Source organism: Pongo pygmaeus, chromosome 1, assembly GCF_028885625.2.
Source record: "Pongo pygmaeus isolate AG05252 chromosome 1, NHGRI_mPonPyg2-v2.0_pri, whole genome shotgun sequence".
Lineage (NCBI taxonomy): Eukaryota > Metazoa > Chordata > Mammalia > Primates > Hominidae > Pongo > Pongo pygmaeus.
The window spans coordinates 116,190,852-116,209,344 of record NC_072373.2 but is presented as its reverse complement, the minus strand read 5'-3'; the positions used below and the strand labels follow the sequence as shown (position 1 = coordinate 116,209,344).

The 18,493-nt window shown below is 36.6% G+C and overlaps 1 protein-coding gene across 6 annotated transcripts in view; it reads left to right on the top strand.

Annotated features, from left to right (window-relative positions):
* MAGI3 (membrane associated guanylate kinase, WW and PDZ domain containing 3) overlaps positions 1 to 18,493 on the top strand; it is a 287,494-nt gene that overhangs the window by 142,578 nt on the left and 126,423 nt on the right. For 5 of the 6 annotated variants that reach the window (XM_063651781.1, XM_054463525.2, XM_063651787.1 and 2 more), the window contains exon 2: positions 17,350 to 17,466. In XM_063651781.1, the coding sequence (XP_063507851.1) occupies positions 17,350 to 17,466 (117 nt within the window). Of the gene's footprint in view, positions 1 to 17,349; positions 17,467 to 18,493 lie in introns of those variants that run through there. The other variant, XM_063651782.1, reaches the window with a different exon arrangement.

Sequence of the window (18,493 nt, the reverse complement as noted above, 5' to 3'; positions counted from 1 at the left end):
AAAGACTATTCATACTTTGCTAAGAAAGAAAAATTGTATATTCATTTTATAGAGTCAAATATGAATGTTTGTATTGCAGTTATTAAACTTTTATATTATATATAAACAGCTTCCCAGAAACAGAACTGAACATGAAATTTTATCTCCATGTCTGCAAATTCCCTTTCAGTCAGTATTTATATATATATTATCTTTGTCTTTATAGTATTACCTACATGTTTGTATTGGACCTTTTCTACTTTTTTTTTAGGTTGTAAAAATGGTAACAACATTTAAGACAAAAGTATAAAGACAGAGCATAGCCACTCATAATCTTATCACTAACAGCTTTTTAATTGTCAGTTGTCTTATTTTTTAAGGACTCTTCTAAATTGTCACATCTGTTTCTTTAAAAATCCTGATCTCTAAGAATGATTTCCCCTCAGTGGCGCTTTTTGCCTACTGGTCCCTCTTTTAAATACAATAGTATTCTTCAAGAGCAACGAAAGTGTACTTGGTTTTAATTTTGAATTTAAAATTTAACAAAGTATCTCGTGTTTACTGAGGTTAAGGTACTTGTGAATTATTTATTAGAGAGTTTGGAAATGTTAATTTTAAGTGTGTGTATTGTAAATCTGCCTCATCATGTCAAAAACAAGGTAATAGAATCATGTAATATATGAAGATGCATGTTATTGAAGAGCTACAAAAAATTGATGTTAGTGCTTACTTGAACTTACAACAGACTTTTTCCAACTGAATTGAGATTAATTTACATCTCTCTAGAAAGCAGTAACTTTTGACATCCATTCATTTTGACCATGAAAAATAAGGTGGTGTGTGGATTGTACCTCTCCCCTCTATCTATTGGTCTCGTTACCTGTGTGCCTTGTTTTTTCTCATGTGACACCTGTTTATTTTTTCATCACAGTAGCTAAATAATGTAGTATTAATATTTGCCTACAGCAGCTCTAAGTTGTATGGTTTTCTTTTAGCTTTAGTCATAGACCTCCGGATTACTTGTTTCATCTCTCTCTGAAGAGAAGAATAAAAGAAAATGTGTTACATATACACCATGGAATACTATGCAGCCATAAAATGAACAAAATCGTGTCCTTTGCAACAACTTCAGTGCAGCTGGAGGCCATTACATTAAATCAATTGACACAACAACAGATAACCAAATCCACATGTTTTCATTTATAAATGGTAGCTAAACATTGAGTACACATGGATAGAAAGAGGAGAGCAGTAGACCCTGGGGTCTCCTTCAGGGTGGAGGGTGGGAGGAGAGTGAGAGTCAAAAAACTACTTATTGGGTAGTATGCTCCCTGTCTGGGTGACAAGGTCATTTGTATACCATACTCCAGTGTCACTCAATTTACTCATGTAACAAACCTGCACGTGTATCCCCTGAACCTAAAGTAAAAGTTGAAAAATAAAGATAAAAAGATAGATGAAATTTAGCTATGTATCTATTAATTTAAAACCACCATTACCACCACAACTCAGAAAGACCTTGTTGCCAGGCAAACGGAATACAGATAACACATCATGTCTTTCATCACAGAGTTTTCGTCTTAATCTCCCTTGATTTGGACTGTTTAAATATCTTTTCTTTTTTTTTTTTTTTTTTTTTTTTGGAATCAGATTCCCCGTCCCCATAGCTAAAGAATTTAAATTTGTCTTTATGATGCTGTTGTTTTTTCCTTTTTCTTGGGACACGATGAATATTAATATTCTTATTTCAATGTAATTTCTTTTTAATTTTTGAGTTTTCTTCAACTGTGCTTCTTGTTTATTAAACATTTAGTTCATTCTCTTTTCTCCTGCAGGGACAACTATAATTTGAAGTTTGAATCACAGCACTTCCCCTGCACATCTGTGAGCATTCATTCACTTCACGTCTCAGCTAATTTCTTATGTTTAGTATGTTTCTTGACTCTGCCTCCTATTTCACCAATACAACTTTCTGCTGCGTTGATTCTTCTAATACTGCTTCTACTGCCAGTATTAATTGGTTTGTGGCTAAATTTATCCTGTGCTGGTGTTAGTGCCCTCCAACTGTTCTGCTTTTCCCATAGTCCACATTGTTGCCAGAATGATCCATCTAAAACACAAGTCTGGCTATGTCATGAATCCTGGTAAAATATTTAGTGACTTCACCACAGAGTAATGCTCTAATCCTTTAAGGTCGTGAGTTAGATCCTTCTTTCATCTGAGCCTCTCGCCTATCACTCTAGTCATATAATCCCTTGCAGCCTTGCCTTTCCTTCCATGCCATTCAACATGCCCTTTCTCCTGCCTGGAATGCCCACTGTGCTCCCTCCATCCATCGTCTCCATTCATTCTTCCAGTCTATGTTGCCTGGCTTCCCCTACCAGTCACAATTATTTTCTCTTGGGTACATACTCCTGTGTACCTTGTACATGCTTCTTAACTGGCTTTTGTAGTTATTTGTTTAGACTGGTTTATGATACTATAACACTGGGGTGGCCATTATGACACCAAAGACAGGTATTACTTTGTGATTTTTATATCCCCCATGCCTAGCATAGTGCTTGGTATTTTGTTTTATTACCCTTCTGTCCTCTTAGTTTTATTTATTTTAAGGGAGAAAGTAATGATCACCTCTATCATGTGATTTTTTTTTTATGGGAAGTATTTTTATTGGAATCAGACTGTTTAATTGTTTTTCTCCTGTCCATGTTTTCTTGTACATAATTTACTAATCCCTAAGATGTGGTCTTAACAGTAAATTGCCTTAAATCACCATATGATATTCAGTCACTGGGTCAGGGTAAAGGAACCAGTTCTGTAAGTGGCCTGCAAAAGGCCCAGTTAGTATTCATTTCAGTAACCAAATTACAGGCTTAGGTCAACCAGGACTGACTTCTCCAGCTTAATTGTTTGGTCTGAATCCTAGGATGGTGCTCAGCTTTGACAATGTGTTCCTACTTATGCAGCTCTGAAATTTGAAAGCAAACTGTACTTGGCCAGGGTGGTCTTCTTCTCTTGTTTTTATTGTTTGCCTCAAAGATTATATTTGCTCTAATTCTTAAGCACTTAAAAGAACAGGGGAAAAAACAGAAGCTTTATAAATTTCTAAAAAATGGTATACTTTTGTTGTTCGCTTAAAAAAAAAAACCTCTCAATAGAAACTTATGAAGAGGAGGATAAAAATTCTTCATTGTCTTGCCACTGAGAAATAAGCACATTTTAGAATATGTTTTGCATACCCATATAAGAAATGTGTACCAATTTTGTAAATATTGTATACTAAATGCTATTCTGCACCTTCCTCTTTTTTTTTTAACTCAACAATATATTTAAACATTATAAATCAGTAGTTGAAGATATGTTTCATTATTAATGATGTACTCATCAGTTCCCTATAGTTGGACACATTTTTTTTCATTTGTATTTGAATATTACCTTAGTAGATCTTTTTCTAAGAGGATATGCAAGTATATGTTAATAGATATTGCCATAATGCCTTTCAGAAAGGTTGTGCAACTGTATACCCTCATTAATAGTGCATGAAAATACTTATTACCGCACATCTCTTTCAAAGCTAGATTATTGTCAGTTACTCTCTGTGAGGTAAAGTCTTCCAATTTCCAGCCCTAAACTCAGATCAGAATCTTCTCTGAATTCCACATAGTTATATCCAACAACCCACTTGATATTTCTACAAGGTGTCCGTCTCACCAACATATCAAAACAACATGCCCCAAACCAACCTGATTTCCTCCCTCAATTCTGAAACCTGTTCTTCTCCTATTTTTCTTTAAATAGAACTTACATTTACCTGGTTTCTCAAGTGAGAAACCTGGAGTCATTATTATTTTTTGTCTCTCCGTCTCTCCCTGAATCTTCCTGTCAAATGTACCACCAAAGATTATGGCTTCTACTCACAATCCCATGTATAGCCAAATACAAGAAGAGCCTGGTCTTAAGCTGTCCACAATTACTAGAAGACATGTGTTTTTTAAAAAAAAATTTTGATTAGACAGTATGAATCTAACTGTTAGGGATATAATCAGATTTCTACTTCTTATATTTAATTTAATTATACATATATTTAAACTCACAATTTAGAGATACGGGGTTTGCCACTGTGTCATACAAAAATTTTGTTGGTGCTTTGTCAACACTGGAATGAGTCATCTAATACAGTTTTCCAGATCATCTCCTCCTCCCTTCCATCTAAGTTGTTTGAGATAATGTGTTTTTTGAATCTGTGTATAATGCTGTCTCAGTTCCAAGTACAATTAGGGCAGAATTTTTCCCCCTACTTTTTCTGTCGGCATATATTCATGAACCTGTTACCTGAGCATGGACTGAATCGCTTTTTTCAAATGATCACTGAAATATTGCTTGATGGTGACATCTAACACACACAGCAGGGAGGTAATACGTCATGGAATAATTACTAAATCTTCTTACTTTGCTTACTTTTTTCTTTTTTTACCAGTTGTGTCAAATTATCTCTTGAAGCAATTGTTGTTGGTTCAAGCTAACATGCCTGTTCCAGACAGTACTTTGTGATTTTTCAGAACAAAATAATTTGTATGTCAGTCTGTAATCTGAAATATTCTAAGGTTCAAATATAAGATGATTTCCTTTTCTAAGGATAGTTTTTGATATTGAAAAACTCTTCATATATATGGGTATATACAGTGAATCTCAAATCCATCTCCTTTTCTCCTTCACTACCACTGTAAATCAAAATCATCTCTTACCTGGACAGTGGCCCTCACTGTTTAATTGCATGCCCCATAGCTATTCTTGCCCCCCTGTACATTCTCCACACAAAGTTACTTTTTTAATATGCCAGTCTAATTTTCTTCTTTATATAAAGCCCATTAGTGCTATTTCTTGACTACCTTTTCAGTTTACCTTGGTACCACTTGGCTCTTACCATTAGCACATGAAGTCTTCAGCTTGATATAGATAGCAGATAGCCTCTATTTAGCTATTAAAATGCCTGCATTGGTGGTAGTGGGTAAGGAGGGAGCTAGAGCCGAGGGAACATTTTGGTAGCTTTATCTCCGTTTCTCTCTGAATTTTTGTCTTTTGCTCCTAGGCATTGGGAATTTTTGCCTTTCCCTTTTGAGAGTAGGCGTGGTGGCTTCATTTGGCTCCCTCTGCTTCAGGGTGAACTGATGGTGAATTAGAAGGTACTCTGCCGCAGCTCATACACCTTTTATCATGTACTATTCCACTCTCAAGTTACTGTCGTCTGCAGCTTTGAAGTAGGTTTGCCTACTGACATCACACCTCCCAGTTAAGAACCTTGCACAGAAGAAAAATGGCCAGTGAGTTTGGCCAGTGAGTTCCACCTTCAGTCCCGCCGTGCTTTCTGATAGCTCATGTAAACTGGGGATGTCAGTGGAGGCCTTCCGGATATTTTCTATTCAGAGTTTGCAAAACATGCTGTCCTTATGAGCTAGAGAGTTGCTTGTCAGCTTCTGGCATTCCCTCAGTGTGGTCCAAATTGTTTTGTATTTTTTGGAGTTGATAACTTTTTTAAGAGATACTAAATTTTTTCTTTCATTTTTGATTGTTTTTTCTCATTTTCTGTGTTGAAAAGAGGGATTTTTGTAAAAGTGACTTATATTGTCATGTTGCCTAGAAGACTCTTCCAGTTCTTGAACAGACCTTTTACATTTTGAGGGATCATTTTAAAAAATATTTTAAATGTGTTATTGATTAAAGAGATTAGAAATGGAATTTGGAAATACTTAAGTTATTTTGTTTGTTGAATGTATGTTGAGTCTCTCTGGACTCAGATTACTTTTGATGTGTAATAGAATTTTGGGGATCTTTAACCATTTACTGTAGAAAAGTTCTGAGGGTCAGTATATATTTTTAAAAGCTATCAGAGAAAAGAAGACTATTAAATTGTTCCTTTCATATTGGTTAATTATATCAGCCTACTGCCTGAATCCAGAGGTTGAAATTGTTTACAATAATGAAGTCTCTTAAAATACACTATGAATTCTCTAATTATCATCTTTTTTGGGTCAATATTCCCTTTCAGCTATCTCTTTATTAGCTGTTGTAATGAAATATCAGTATCAGATCTTCCACCTCAAGTCTTGGACATTCTGTTGAAGCACATAACTTTGATTCGTAAAGACTACTAAACCCAGTTATTCTGTTTTCAGTGAAAATGACAGTGCACAATAGATGGTTTTGTACCCTCCTGTCAAAAGGATGAAGCGTATAATATGACTCAGTTACTGGTGTGCCAGCCAGGCATTGGTTATCTGGCATTACGACAGGTTTGCTAATGATTCCTGATGTGAGCGTCACAAAGAAAAAATTGTAAATAGCCTCAAGATAACACTTCTAAAATGCTGTTTTTCTTGAAGTACTAAATGTTCATAATCCCATAAAAAGTTTAGAAAAGAAAAGGACCCAATTTTGATTATTTATTTTTTCACTTTTTCTACTCTGTTCTGCTAGGAAGGTCCCATCTTACTTTGCCCTTCCTGATATATGACCTTTTAAGTGGAGGTTGTGGTGATTTTGTTGTGTCTTGTCTAGAATGATTTCCATCTTATTTTTCAAACGTAGGTTTTAGTTCTTTAGTTTATCTGTTGACTGATAGTTTCAGTTAAAAGAGAAATGATTGCAGTTTATCCTCGGAATGGTGAAAATAATATTTATTTTGAAGACAGCTGAACAAAGAAAAGCCTACACAAATAGTCTCAGCTTTCATGTAGAACTTAAAAGTTTTTTGTCGTAGTGTTCCACTATGTTAGGCCTCCTTTTCCATTAATGACCTTTAAAGGACACAATTTTTCAAAATTTGGTTTCTAGTTTGTAAAACTTTTTTTTTCATTATAGTAACATATTTTCACTGCAGAAAATTTGAAAAACAAAAACTATGAAGAAAAATGTTTTTAAAGAAAAAAGTTTATTTAAGGCCAGATGTGGTGGCTCACTCCTGTAATCCCAGCACTTTGGGAGGCCAAGGCGGGTGGATCATTAGGTCAAGAGATCGAGACCATCGTGGCCAACATGGTGAAACCCCATCTCTACTAAAAATACAAAAATTAGCTGGGCATGGTGGCGGGCGTCTGTAGTCCCAGCTGCTCAGGAGGCTGAGGCAGGAGAATTGCTTGGACCCGGGAGGTGGAGGTTGCAGTGAGCCGAGATCGCGCCACTGTACTCCAGCCTGGTGACAGAGAGAGACTCTGTCTCAAAAAAAAAAAAAGCAAAAAGTTTATTTAAAATGCTTTTCAAAATCACAGGGTAATTACATCCTTTGATAATACCTTAAGTATTGTTAAGTATTTAAGTATGAGTTTGTTTTATATGTGTCACTTACATTTTTTATTTGCATATCTTCAGTTATGTTTAATTTGGATTCATACCAAATATTTTATTTTGTAACTTGCTTTTTTTCATTTAAAACATATCATGAGCATTGGACTGCATTGTCATATATTTAAGCATTACTTTTTTTATTTTTTTGAGATAGGATCTCATTCTGTTCCCCATGCTGGAGTGCAGTGGTGCGATCATGGCTCACTGTAGCTTCGACCTCCCTGGCTTAGGTGATCCTCCCTCTTCAGCCTCCCAGGTAGCTGAGACTACAGGTGTGCACCACGATGCCCAGCTAATTTTTTGTATTTTTAAAATAGAGACAGCATTTTACCCATCTCTACAAAAAATAGAGATGGTCTCGGACTCCTGGGCTCAAGCGATCCACGCATCTCAGCTTCTCAAAGTGCTGGAATTACAGGCGTGAGCCACCACACCTGGCCAAAACCTTACTTTTAATGATGTTGTTTAGTGAAAGGGTTTGTGTGTCTTTGAAGGCTACAGTAAAAGTATTTTTCTAATATGAATTAATTGGAAACACTATCAGTATAACGATCACATTATTTAAAATGTCATTTTTGCACATTTAAGACAAGTGTTTATTCAGCACTATGCTAGGTATTTTGGAGGATACAGAGACACACAAAACATAGTTTCTGACTTCACACATGCTTAAGATCCAGTGAGGGAAGCAGACACGTACCCACTGTTCTGTGGCAAGAACCAATGGGGAGGAGAGATGAAAAGAGGACCTTCTTAGTGTGGACTCCAGAGTTCTGCCCACGTCTTGTTTTCAGAGCAGGTGGACAAGTGGTCAATGTGCAGGTCTTTTGCTTTAACCTTATTTATGTGTACACAGCACTGTAGATTTATGTGTACACAGCACTGTAGAGCACTAGCTAGAGTAGACACAAAACTGAAACCAGTAGATAAAACAATTGGGTGTGGAGGTTAGAAGGGTAGAGCTGGGTGTTGACAGACTGGTGTAGTTGCCTCAGAAGTGAGAATATAGATGAATATAGATATAGATGCAATAGCATTTTCTTCTGGGGCACCACCTCTTTTTCTTTACATCTCAGATCCTTGGCCATGTGTCTGACAGTTTTTTAGAGAAATGATTGTTATTTGTAAATACATCATACACAGAAGCACTTGCTTTTTTAAGCAAATAAAAATCATAAAAACAAAAAAATGTCCACAGCATGATGGGTTTTAGTTATACATAATTTGAATATAAGGGAACAATTTTGATGTTGCATTAATATGGAATTCTACATGTGATAAACAGTGTTAGACTTTTAGGAATATATATTTTTAGTTTCGTAGAGCTCATGGATTTTCCAGATATATAGGCTACTTAAGCCAAAGAGTTGTTTCTCTAGCTATGATTATAATTCTTCTGATTATAAATGCATTAAAAAATAATAAAGGAAGGATGAAGAGGAGGAATGTAAGAAGTAAGAAAGGAGGGGAGAGAGAAAAGTAAACCTTTCTGGGCATGTGTAAGGAAACCAGCAGGCTTGACCTTCAAATGCCAGTGATATGTAGGACCCAGGGCAACAGATGAAATCTGAGCAATATATTTGTGATGCCCCCTTCCAGGAACCTATGGAAAGTGGACACTCCCATTTTAACGTTTACTATTGCCATAATTCGTAATATAGACGAAGAATGTGACCTTTGTTAGCAGGAGCCTTTCTTGTGACTGCTGAGGTGGTGGCTCTATTATGTAGAAGATAATAACATTGCTTCATTGCTTTAGTCTGTTTCTTCAAACTGTAACTCGAAAAACTGACTAGTCTTAAAAATCGAAATGGCTCAAGAGACTCCCAGAGTATTTAATGCTTTTCACACTTGGGACTGGAGAGGAATTTAAATATATAAATTATTTTAAAAATCCATTAAGTTCCTGCTTGCCTGTAATGAGAGTGGCATACTTAGAGAAATGTGTAGATATAAACCTTCTGAGTTTAAAACCTTGGATATATTCTTTTAAGTAGAAGACAGATTAGAAATAATGAGAAAGCATTTGAACACAGATGTGGAATATAGAGGTGACCAGAAAGAATATGTTGATAGTTGTTAGCTTATGGGAATTGCAAAGGGTTTTAGTGTCAGACCTGAGTTAGTGGATGTTCTTTTAAATTATTGTTACAAGGTTCTGCGTAACCTACTGGTCTTATGGAACTCTTATCTCAGATTGTGTGGACTCTTCCTCACTTTCTAAGAGCCAGCAACACTGGATTTCTCTCAGTTCCTCTAACCACTGTGTTCTTCCCCAGCTCAAGTAAGTGCTGTCGCATATCTTGTTTCCTCCACCAACATTTCCCCACTGCCCTTTTTGCCTTGCTGGCTCCTATTTATTTTTCAGGTTTCGGCTACAATGGCACTTAGTGAAGTCTTCTCATAACTCCCAGATTTAGGATCTAAGTTGTAAATTCCCACAATACTCTGTACAGTAGTCCCCCCGCTCCTTATTCTTGGGGGATATGTCCCAAGACCCCCAGCGGATGCCGGAAACCATGGATTGTACCGGATCCTGTATATACTATGTTTTTTGATCTAATAACCCAGACAGCTACTAAGATAGCTACTGAGTAACTAATGTGTGGGTAGCATGTATGGCATAGATACAGGGATGACACAGCAGGACAAAGGGATGACTCACATCCCAGGCGGGATGGAACAGGACGGTATGGGAGTTCATTGCAGCACTCAGAATGGTGTGCAATCTAAAACTCATTAATTGTTTATGTCTGGAATTTTCCGTTTAATACTTTCAGACCAAGGCTGACTGTGGGTAACTGAAACCGTGGAACACAAAACGTCAGATAAAGAGGAACTCCTGTACTTCTCTTTTCTAATGTTTCCACGTTTGAAATTTCTTCTTCAATGTTTATCTTCCCTGCAAGACTTTAAGTTCCCTTTGGGCTCACTCTCATTCACTGCGTTTAGCCCTAAGTACCTACTCCTCAGAACTCATAAATGACTAGACTGTGTCGTGGAAAAGTAGGCTTTTATGAAACAGGAAACCTGTACTCTATAAGCTCATGCAAAAGAAGAAATTCATCAAAAGGGACCGTGTCTCTTACACACACACATACATACGTGTGTGCACACATACACACACACAGAAAGAGAGAAAGAGAGGGAGAGAGAGAAAGAAACAGGGATACTCTAGGACAGCGCTTACAATGTTTACAGTGTAGGCTCTGAAGACAGATTGACTGTGTTCACATCCCAGGTCTGTCACTTACTAGCAGTGTAACCTTGGCCAAGTTACTTGACTTCTCAATACTTTAGCTTCTTACCTATAAAATGGGAATAATAATAACACCTACTTCAAAGGTTATCATGAGGAGTGAGTTAAAACATATAGCATATACTATAATAAACATAATTAATATGTATATAATAATGATAATAATTCTAAAATAACAGCGCTAGTCATCAGCATTTCCATTTCTTGTTCTTGTCTCATTCCTGTGCCTCTTCCACAGAAGGAAGGGTTTTTGGCTTTTCCTGCTGTAGACTTGTTATACCCAATGGTGCCAGAAGATAATCGATTCAAATGGTTAGCTTAGCCTTATTTTATATTTCCATCCAGATACCATTTTGTGAATATGTTTTAAAATGTTAATAAATAAAGAATAGAATTTGATGAATTGACATATAAACTATAATTAAAACCTACTTTAAAGACTCGTAGAGCTTGCTGCTTTAATGAAGAATTGAAGAAATTGAAGAATTTATTTTAGTGTTTTGACAGAGCCAAAATAAAATCAGTTTCATTGTTGAAGAAACACAGTTTAACATAAAGTTGTAGATAGACTATTAAAGAGTGTTGTATCAGTTAAGTGAGTACTGTCTTCTAAAATTTCATGTATTCAAGGATGGAGAGGGTCAAATGAATAGTTAAAAATACAAATTAAGGCCAGGCATGGTGGCTCATGCCTGTAATCCCAGCCAGCACTTTGGGAGTCTGAGGCAGGCAGATCACTTGAGCTCAGGAGTTTGACACTAGTCTGGGCAACATGACAAAACCCTGTCTCTACCAAAAATACAAAAATTAACCTGGCCTGGTGGCGTGTGCCTGTGGTCCCAGCTACTTGGGAGGCTGAGGTGGGAGGATTGCTGGAGCCCCCGAGGTGGAGGTTGCAGTGAGCCGAGATCGCACCTCTGCATTCCAGCCTGGTTGACAGAGTGAGACCCCATCTAAAAAAAAAAAAAAAAAAAAAAAAATTAAACTGATTCACGTATTCTATTTTCTAGGTACACACTAAATCTATAAAAACTAAACTAAATCAATAAAAATAAACCATGGCCTTGGCCTTTAGATAGCTGACAGTTTATGTTTAACAATGTATATGGTATTTTTGAACAGCTTTTGTGCTGTAGAATGAATATGTTTTACTATGAAATGTATAGATACTGATTATCTAGGAAAGCATTGTAAATACTTTTATTTTTACAAAGAAGTAGACACTTTGATTTATTATTTTTTTTAGGGATCCCCTTCCTTGAGCCAGGGAGCCAGTCTGGCATTAGACTAATCTCACCACTTTCATGGAGCCTTCCCTTACTGCTATAGATCTCATGAGGTAGAAGAAGTAATAAGATGGACTGCTATTCTGAGTCTTGGTCTAATGGAAAAGGACTAGTTTGTAACATTGGTTATGTGTTGATGTGGTTGTATTGAACAGTTTATTGGGGAAGTCACCAAGTTGTCTTACAGACATCATTGTAAAGAAGAGAACTGAAACATGGTTATGCCCATCCTTTTCCTTTAAAGAAAACAGATATTTGCAAGATTATAGCATCTATGACTGTGATTTCAAGGCTAGAGAGTTCTAAAAGAAAAATTATTAGAAGAAATTCTTATAGGTGTACAAAATGCCCTGAACAGCTCAGGTTTCTTAAAGGATGTGCATGGTTAATAGATGAAGGGAGCACATAATCATCACACAGTTATACAGTGCTAAGACTTTAAGAAATAAACATTTAAGAATTTTCTTTTCAAAAGCCAAAATTTAAAAGGAACTAAGATGCCTCAGAGTGCACAAAGAGCTTTTAAGGTTGTGTTTGGAGCAAGAGCAACAAGAGGGAAGAGATAGCTCACTGTCTGAAGAAGATATTCGTAATGTCTGTTTACAGGTAAAAATCAGACCTATACAATTCTTACTTTGCTTCTATAATCCTGCAATAGCAGAAATCCTTTTCCTATAGTAAAAGGCAAAACAAACAACCTGAAACAGAGGAAATTAAACAAGCAAACAAAAAATATGAGAAGATGGAGTATCATTCACTTTAAATGAATTTAAATTTTCAAGAGTGAAATGTATTGCCTCCCAGGAGTTGACGGACTCAGGTATAATCTTAGGGTTATTGTCACATTATTTTTTTAAAATACACAGTTTTTGTTGTTGTTGTCGTTGTTGTTGTTGTTGTTTTTACAAAATCACTGAGAATATGGAGTAAATACTTGGAGACAAGAGAGAGACAAATGTCTCAGTTTCCAAAAAGGAATAAAGTATATTGCAAAAACCCAAGACTAATTCCCTACTTTAAACTGTGGTGAAATTTGAAGAGATTGTAAAAAAAATGAAATATTGTGTTTAGAAGAGAATGGGATGATCACCATGAATCAATATGAATTTATAAGAATAAGACATGCCAAACTGACCTCATTTTTTTTTTTTTTTTGCTTTATTTTGAGTTTATAATTGCTATTGGATTAGAGAATAGTAAAGACATGTTGTATCTTGACTTTCGCCAAGTGGTTGACAGTGTTTCCTTAACTATCCTTGTGGAAACATGATGAAATTAGATTGTAATTAGATTGATTTACAGCTGCTTGCCTGGCCATTCCCATGCCAGCATGCCCAGCGTTTAGTTAAATAATAGTTACTTTATATACTGGTTCCTTACAGAGAACTGGTGGTGAACATTAATTTGCATATATTCAGAAAGTATGGATTTGTAGTTACGAGTTTTTTTTAAGGATTTGTATGTTGAAACTTGAGTACCTGGATTTATTCATATGATTGAGGTTTCTGTTAGGGACTTTTTTCCAACCAAGCTGTATTTGTAAGATATATAAATCTGTTTTTAATTTACATGTGTAACCTTGACTTGTAAATTACTTAGAAGTCAAGGCGTAATATTAGCATTTAGAGCAAAGTCTGGCTATGTTAAGAATGCTAACGTTATGAAGAATCTTTTCTTTGTTCAGTAACAACTATATTAAGCTCACTTGGATGTTTTTCATACCCTTGAAATGTCATTCCTGTGCACTATCCCTAAACAAAAGGCAGATGTTCATATACAACTTGATAATACAGATATATTCAGCAGTGTCTTTCTGAGTTAATGTGTCTGTTGGCCTTCTGGTAATCCCACAGTCAGCTGCCTGTTCAAGATATTTACATATTTTTTTTAAAAATACAAATTCCCTGGAATCATATCAAAGAGAGAACCATATATTTTGTCCCCTTAGGAAGTTCTTTTGGCAGTCCATGATGACTGCTACATCCAATATATTTTTAAATTAATTGTTACTTTTAGAGAATGCAAGCTCGTAGTTAACTTATTAAACTTTCATAATTGATATTTCTTTGATGCTTGTAATATTTTGTCTCTAGCCTCAAAAAAGTGTGATGACTTTTTTGAATACTTGCAGATGTTTACATAAAATATCACAATTATTTATTTATTTGTTTATTTTTGAGACAGAGTCTCACTCTGTTGCCCAGGCTGAAGTGCAGCGGCACGATCTTGTCTCACTGCGACCTCTGCCTCCCAGGTTCAAGCGATTCTCCTGCCTCAGCCTCTGGAGTATCTGGGATTACAGGCACGTACCACCACACCCTGCTAATTTTTGTATTTTTAGTAGAGATGGGGTTTAATCATGTTGGCTAGGCTGGTCTTGATCTCCTGACCTCAAGTAATCCAACTGCCTTGGCCTCCCAAAGTGCTGGGATTACAGGCATGAGCCACCTCACCCAGCCAAAATATCAAACTTAACAAAATTGTCCCTCACACTTTTCTTTGCAACTGTTCATCTCAATGTTACATCCAGAATCCCAGTAGAAATGAAGGGTGAAAAACAGAGTGCAATTCCAGCCTTGGCCTCTCAGTCTTAAGATCTTGTAGGCCCTTAAAACAAGAATTGAGGCCGGGCACGGTGGCTCATGCCTGTAATCCTAGCACTTTGGGAGGCCAAGGTGGGCGGATCATGAGGTCAGGAAATCGAGACCAACCTGGCTAATAAGGTGAAGCCCCGTCTCTACTAAAAATTACAAAAAATTAGCCAGGCATGGTGGCGGGCGCCTGTAGTCCCAGCTACTCGGGACGCCGAGGCAGTTGGATTACTTGAGGTCAGGAGATCGAGACCAGCCTAGCCAACATGATTAAACCCCGTCTCTACTAAAAATACAAAAATTAGCAGGGTGTGGTGGTACGTGCCTGTAATCCCAGCTACTCCAGAGGCTGAGGCAGGAGAATCGCTTGAACCTGGGAGGCGTGAACCCTGGAGGCGGAGCTTGCAGTGAGCCAAGATTGCGCCACTGCACTCCAGTCTGGGCGACAGTGAGACTCCATCTAAAAAAAAAAAAAAAAAAAAAAAAAAGAATTGAGTTGTTTCAATTACTTTGCCTTAAGAGACCCATTATGCTGTATTTATGATTTTATTGTGGCTTTGTCCTTAATTATATCTAATTTAATGGTTGTTATTTTATAGATTAAAATGCAGTCTGAGTTTTTAGCATCTTATAGTTATCCTTGTAGGTTATACCATATCTGACAGTAAAGCTTCAAATTTAAAAAAAAAGGAAATCATCAGTTAATAAAACAAAGTATTGAGTCAGATTGTCTTTTTAAATTATTCATGTATTATCTTTTATCCAAATTAAGTCTTTTTCTGAAAATATGTTGTATAGCAGATTTTTAGATGTCGGAGCCTACATTATGTTATTTTTAAGTGGGTGAAAAAACGATGCATTCTCTGTCCATTCAAAAACCCTAACCAAACTTCCCAAATATCACAAAACACCTTTAGACAACTATATAGCGATCTACCAAAACTTTTGTATAACATTTACAAAACATTTGAGACATCTCTTACCTGATTTTAAAAATACTTAATGAATTCATTGTTTGGTATATTTTTGTTCAATAAGCAATGAGACTATACAGTATTGATTATAAATTAGCATTTTATTCTGTCCAGTGATGAATAGTATACGGTACTATTCTGTATTATAAATTTAAAAAATGAAATAATATTATTTTTATCTAAATAAGGCTTGGGTTAGTGGGATCCCTAAATGCTTAATAGAAACAACCTCTGGGACCAGAGATTCTTCTGTGTTCATCCTGGTAAATATCTTTCAGGTTTATTAAAATCACAAAGGCTCCCCCTTGCTCAGCATCTATTTTTGGCAAGACAAAAGAAGGACTTTTTAGGGTTTGTGTTTATTAGTTTAGGATCTGAATATGTTTGCTGAACTTTTGACACACACTGATTTCCTGCTTATATTAACACCATCTTGCATAGGTTATGTTCATTTATACATATGAGAAGAGCAAAAGAGGGAATTGGAAATGTAATATTGTGGCATAATAGTTTAAAAATTAGTTGATCAATAGTATTTGGTTTATCTAAACTTGTCATAAGTGCGTTACTCTAAATAAAAGAGTATACTTTAATCAACTGTTGTTATTCAATAAAATAATCTGTTTTGCCTTAGCATTGATTTTTTCTAATTATCTGAAGCCTTGTCTAATGAACAATGGTTTGGACTGCTTGAAGTTTCATTTTAAGTTCAACCCTTACTATAAATTCAATGCTATCAGATTTCTGCAATCCTGTTTTTTCTGCTTAATATTTCTTTGAGAGCCCTTATATCTGTCTATTTATTTCCCATTTACCCCACAAATAATAGAAAATTTTTGACTTTCTTAATTATTCACATTGTATCTGGGAGTCAAGCAAGTGGACAGAAAATGCCTGTTCAATCTAGTGATAGGCAGAAGACCCTAAGGCAGGACCAGTTTGGCCTTTTCGAAGATCAGAAAGATGGCCAAGAATAGGTGGAGCAGTGTTTGACAGTGGGAAGAGTGACCAAATTAGGATCAGAGATGGCTGGAGCCAGAACATGTAGGGTCTTCTAGTCCCTGTTCAGGATTTTAGATTTTGTTGCAAGTACAAGATATCTTGGGGGACCCTAAACAGAGTAGTAATTATCAGATTTATGTTTTAAATCTCACTCTGGCTTCTAAGTGGTAGACGGCAGGAAGGAGACAAGAATAGATGCTGATTAGAAGGCTGGGACAGAATTCCAGATGAGGAATCAGTGGTGGCTTAGATTAGGGTGGTGGCAAATGAAATGAAGAAAAGTCAAATATGTCTTGGAAGTAGAACCGACAAAAGTTGCTAATGTGTTGGATCTGGATGGATAGAAGTGAAAAGGAGAAATCAAGGATGACTTCTAGATTTCAAGATTGTTTTGCAAGTTGATGGTGCCTTCTACAATAGGGAAAATGTTGGGGAGTAAACATTGGGAGCAGATGGAATTAAAAGTTCTGTTTTGGCTATCTGAAACTTGAGGTGCTTATTTGACTTCCAAATATATCTGCAGTATATATGCATCAGTTTGATGAGTTTAGAGCTTGGCAGAGGTAGATCAAGGATGGATACATGATATGAATGTGGAAGTTATCATTATATAGATAGTATTTAAAGCCATGGGACTAAATGAAATTACTCTGAATATTTTTGTCACCTTCTCTGACCTGTACCTTCTCCCTCCCTTACCATGTAAAATTATTCCCACATTATATTGCAGGTACATATTTTAATTATAGTACCTATAAATAATTTGGTGTTCTTTTCTTTTTAGTAAAATTCTCTGATTTCTTTATCCTGTTTATGGCTAACTGGTTTAAGAGTATTCAGTTACTAGCTTCTATATTTAAGTGAACGTCTAAAAATTATGCATTTATTTTCTGTTTTTTTTTTTGTCTTTGCTCCAGGCAAAGTCATTAATAAAGATTTGCGGCATTACCTAAGTCTTCAGTTTCAAAAAGGATCAATTGACCACAAACTGCAGCAAGTGATCAGAGATAATCTCTACTTGAGAACCATTCCATGTAAGTATGTGATGGAATAAAAGAACTGAAGCAGAAATGTCCTTTCTTAACTAATTAAACATCTACAGATAGTTTGATGGAGTATTTCACATGAAATTGTGAAGACTAAGTTGGGAAACAAGAATGAAACAAAAATTGGATAAGAAGAAAAATTTTCAAAGAACTTGAGAGGTTTTGTTTTTAAAAGTAGAAAAATGGAAAAACTGGGCCAGGTGCAGTGGCTCACACCTATAATCCCAGCACTTTGGGAGGCCGAGGTGGGTGGACTTGAGGTCAGAAGTTCGAGACCAGCCTGGTCAACATGGTGAAACCTCGTCTCTACTAAAAATACAAAAATTAGCTGAGTGTGGTGGCAGGCACCTATAATCCCAGCTACTTGGGAGACTGAGGCAGGAGAATCGCTTGAACCCAGGAAGAGGAGGTTGCAGTGAGCCAAGGTCATGCCACTGCACTCCAGCCTGGGTGACAGAGCGATACTCTGTCTAAAAAAAAAAAAAAGGCCGGGCGCGGTGGCTCAGGCCTGTAATCCCACACTTTGGGAGGCTGAGGCGGGCGGATCACGAGGTCAGGAGATCGAGACCATCTTGGCTAACACTGTGAAACCCCGTCTCTACTAAAAACACACAAAAAAGATTAGCCAGGCGCGGTGGCAGGTGCCTGTAATCCCAGCTACTCAGGAGGCTGAGGCAGGAGAATGGCGTGAACCTGCGAGGCGGAGCTTGCAGTGAGCCAAGATAGCACCACTGCAGTCTGGCCTGGATGAAAGAGCGAGATTCCGTCTCAAAAAAAAAAGTAGAAAGTAGAAAAACTGGAAGATTCTATATTGTGACTTTTAAAAAGTGATGACTAGAATTTAAGATTATATAATCCCAGCACTTTGGGAGGCTGAGGTGGGCAGATACCTGAGGTCAGGAGTTTGAGACTAGCCTGGCCGACATGGTGAAACCCCATCTCTGCTAGAAATACAAAAATTAGCCGAGCATGGTGGCGCCTGTAATCCCAGCTACTTGGGAGGCTGAGGCAGGAG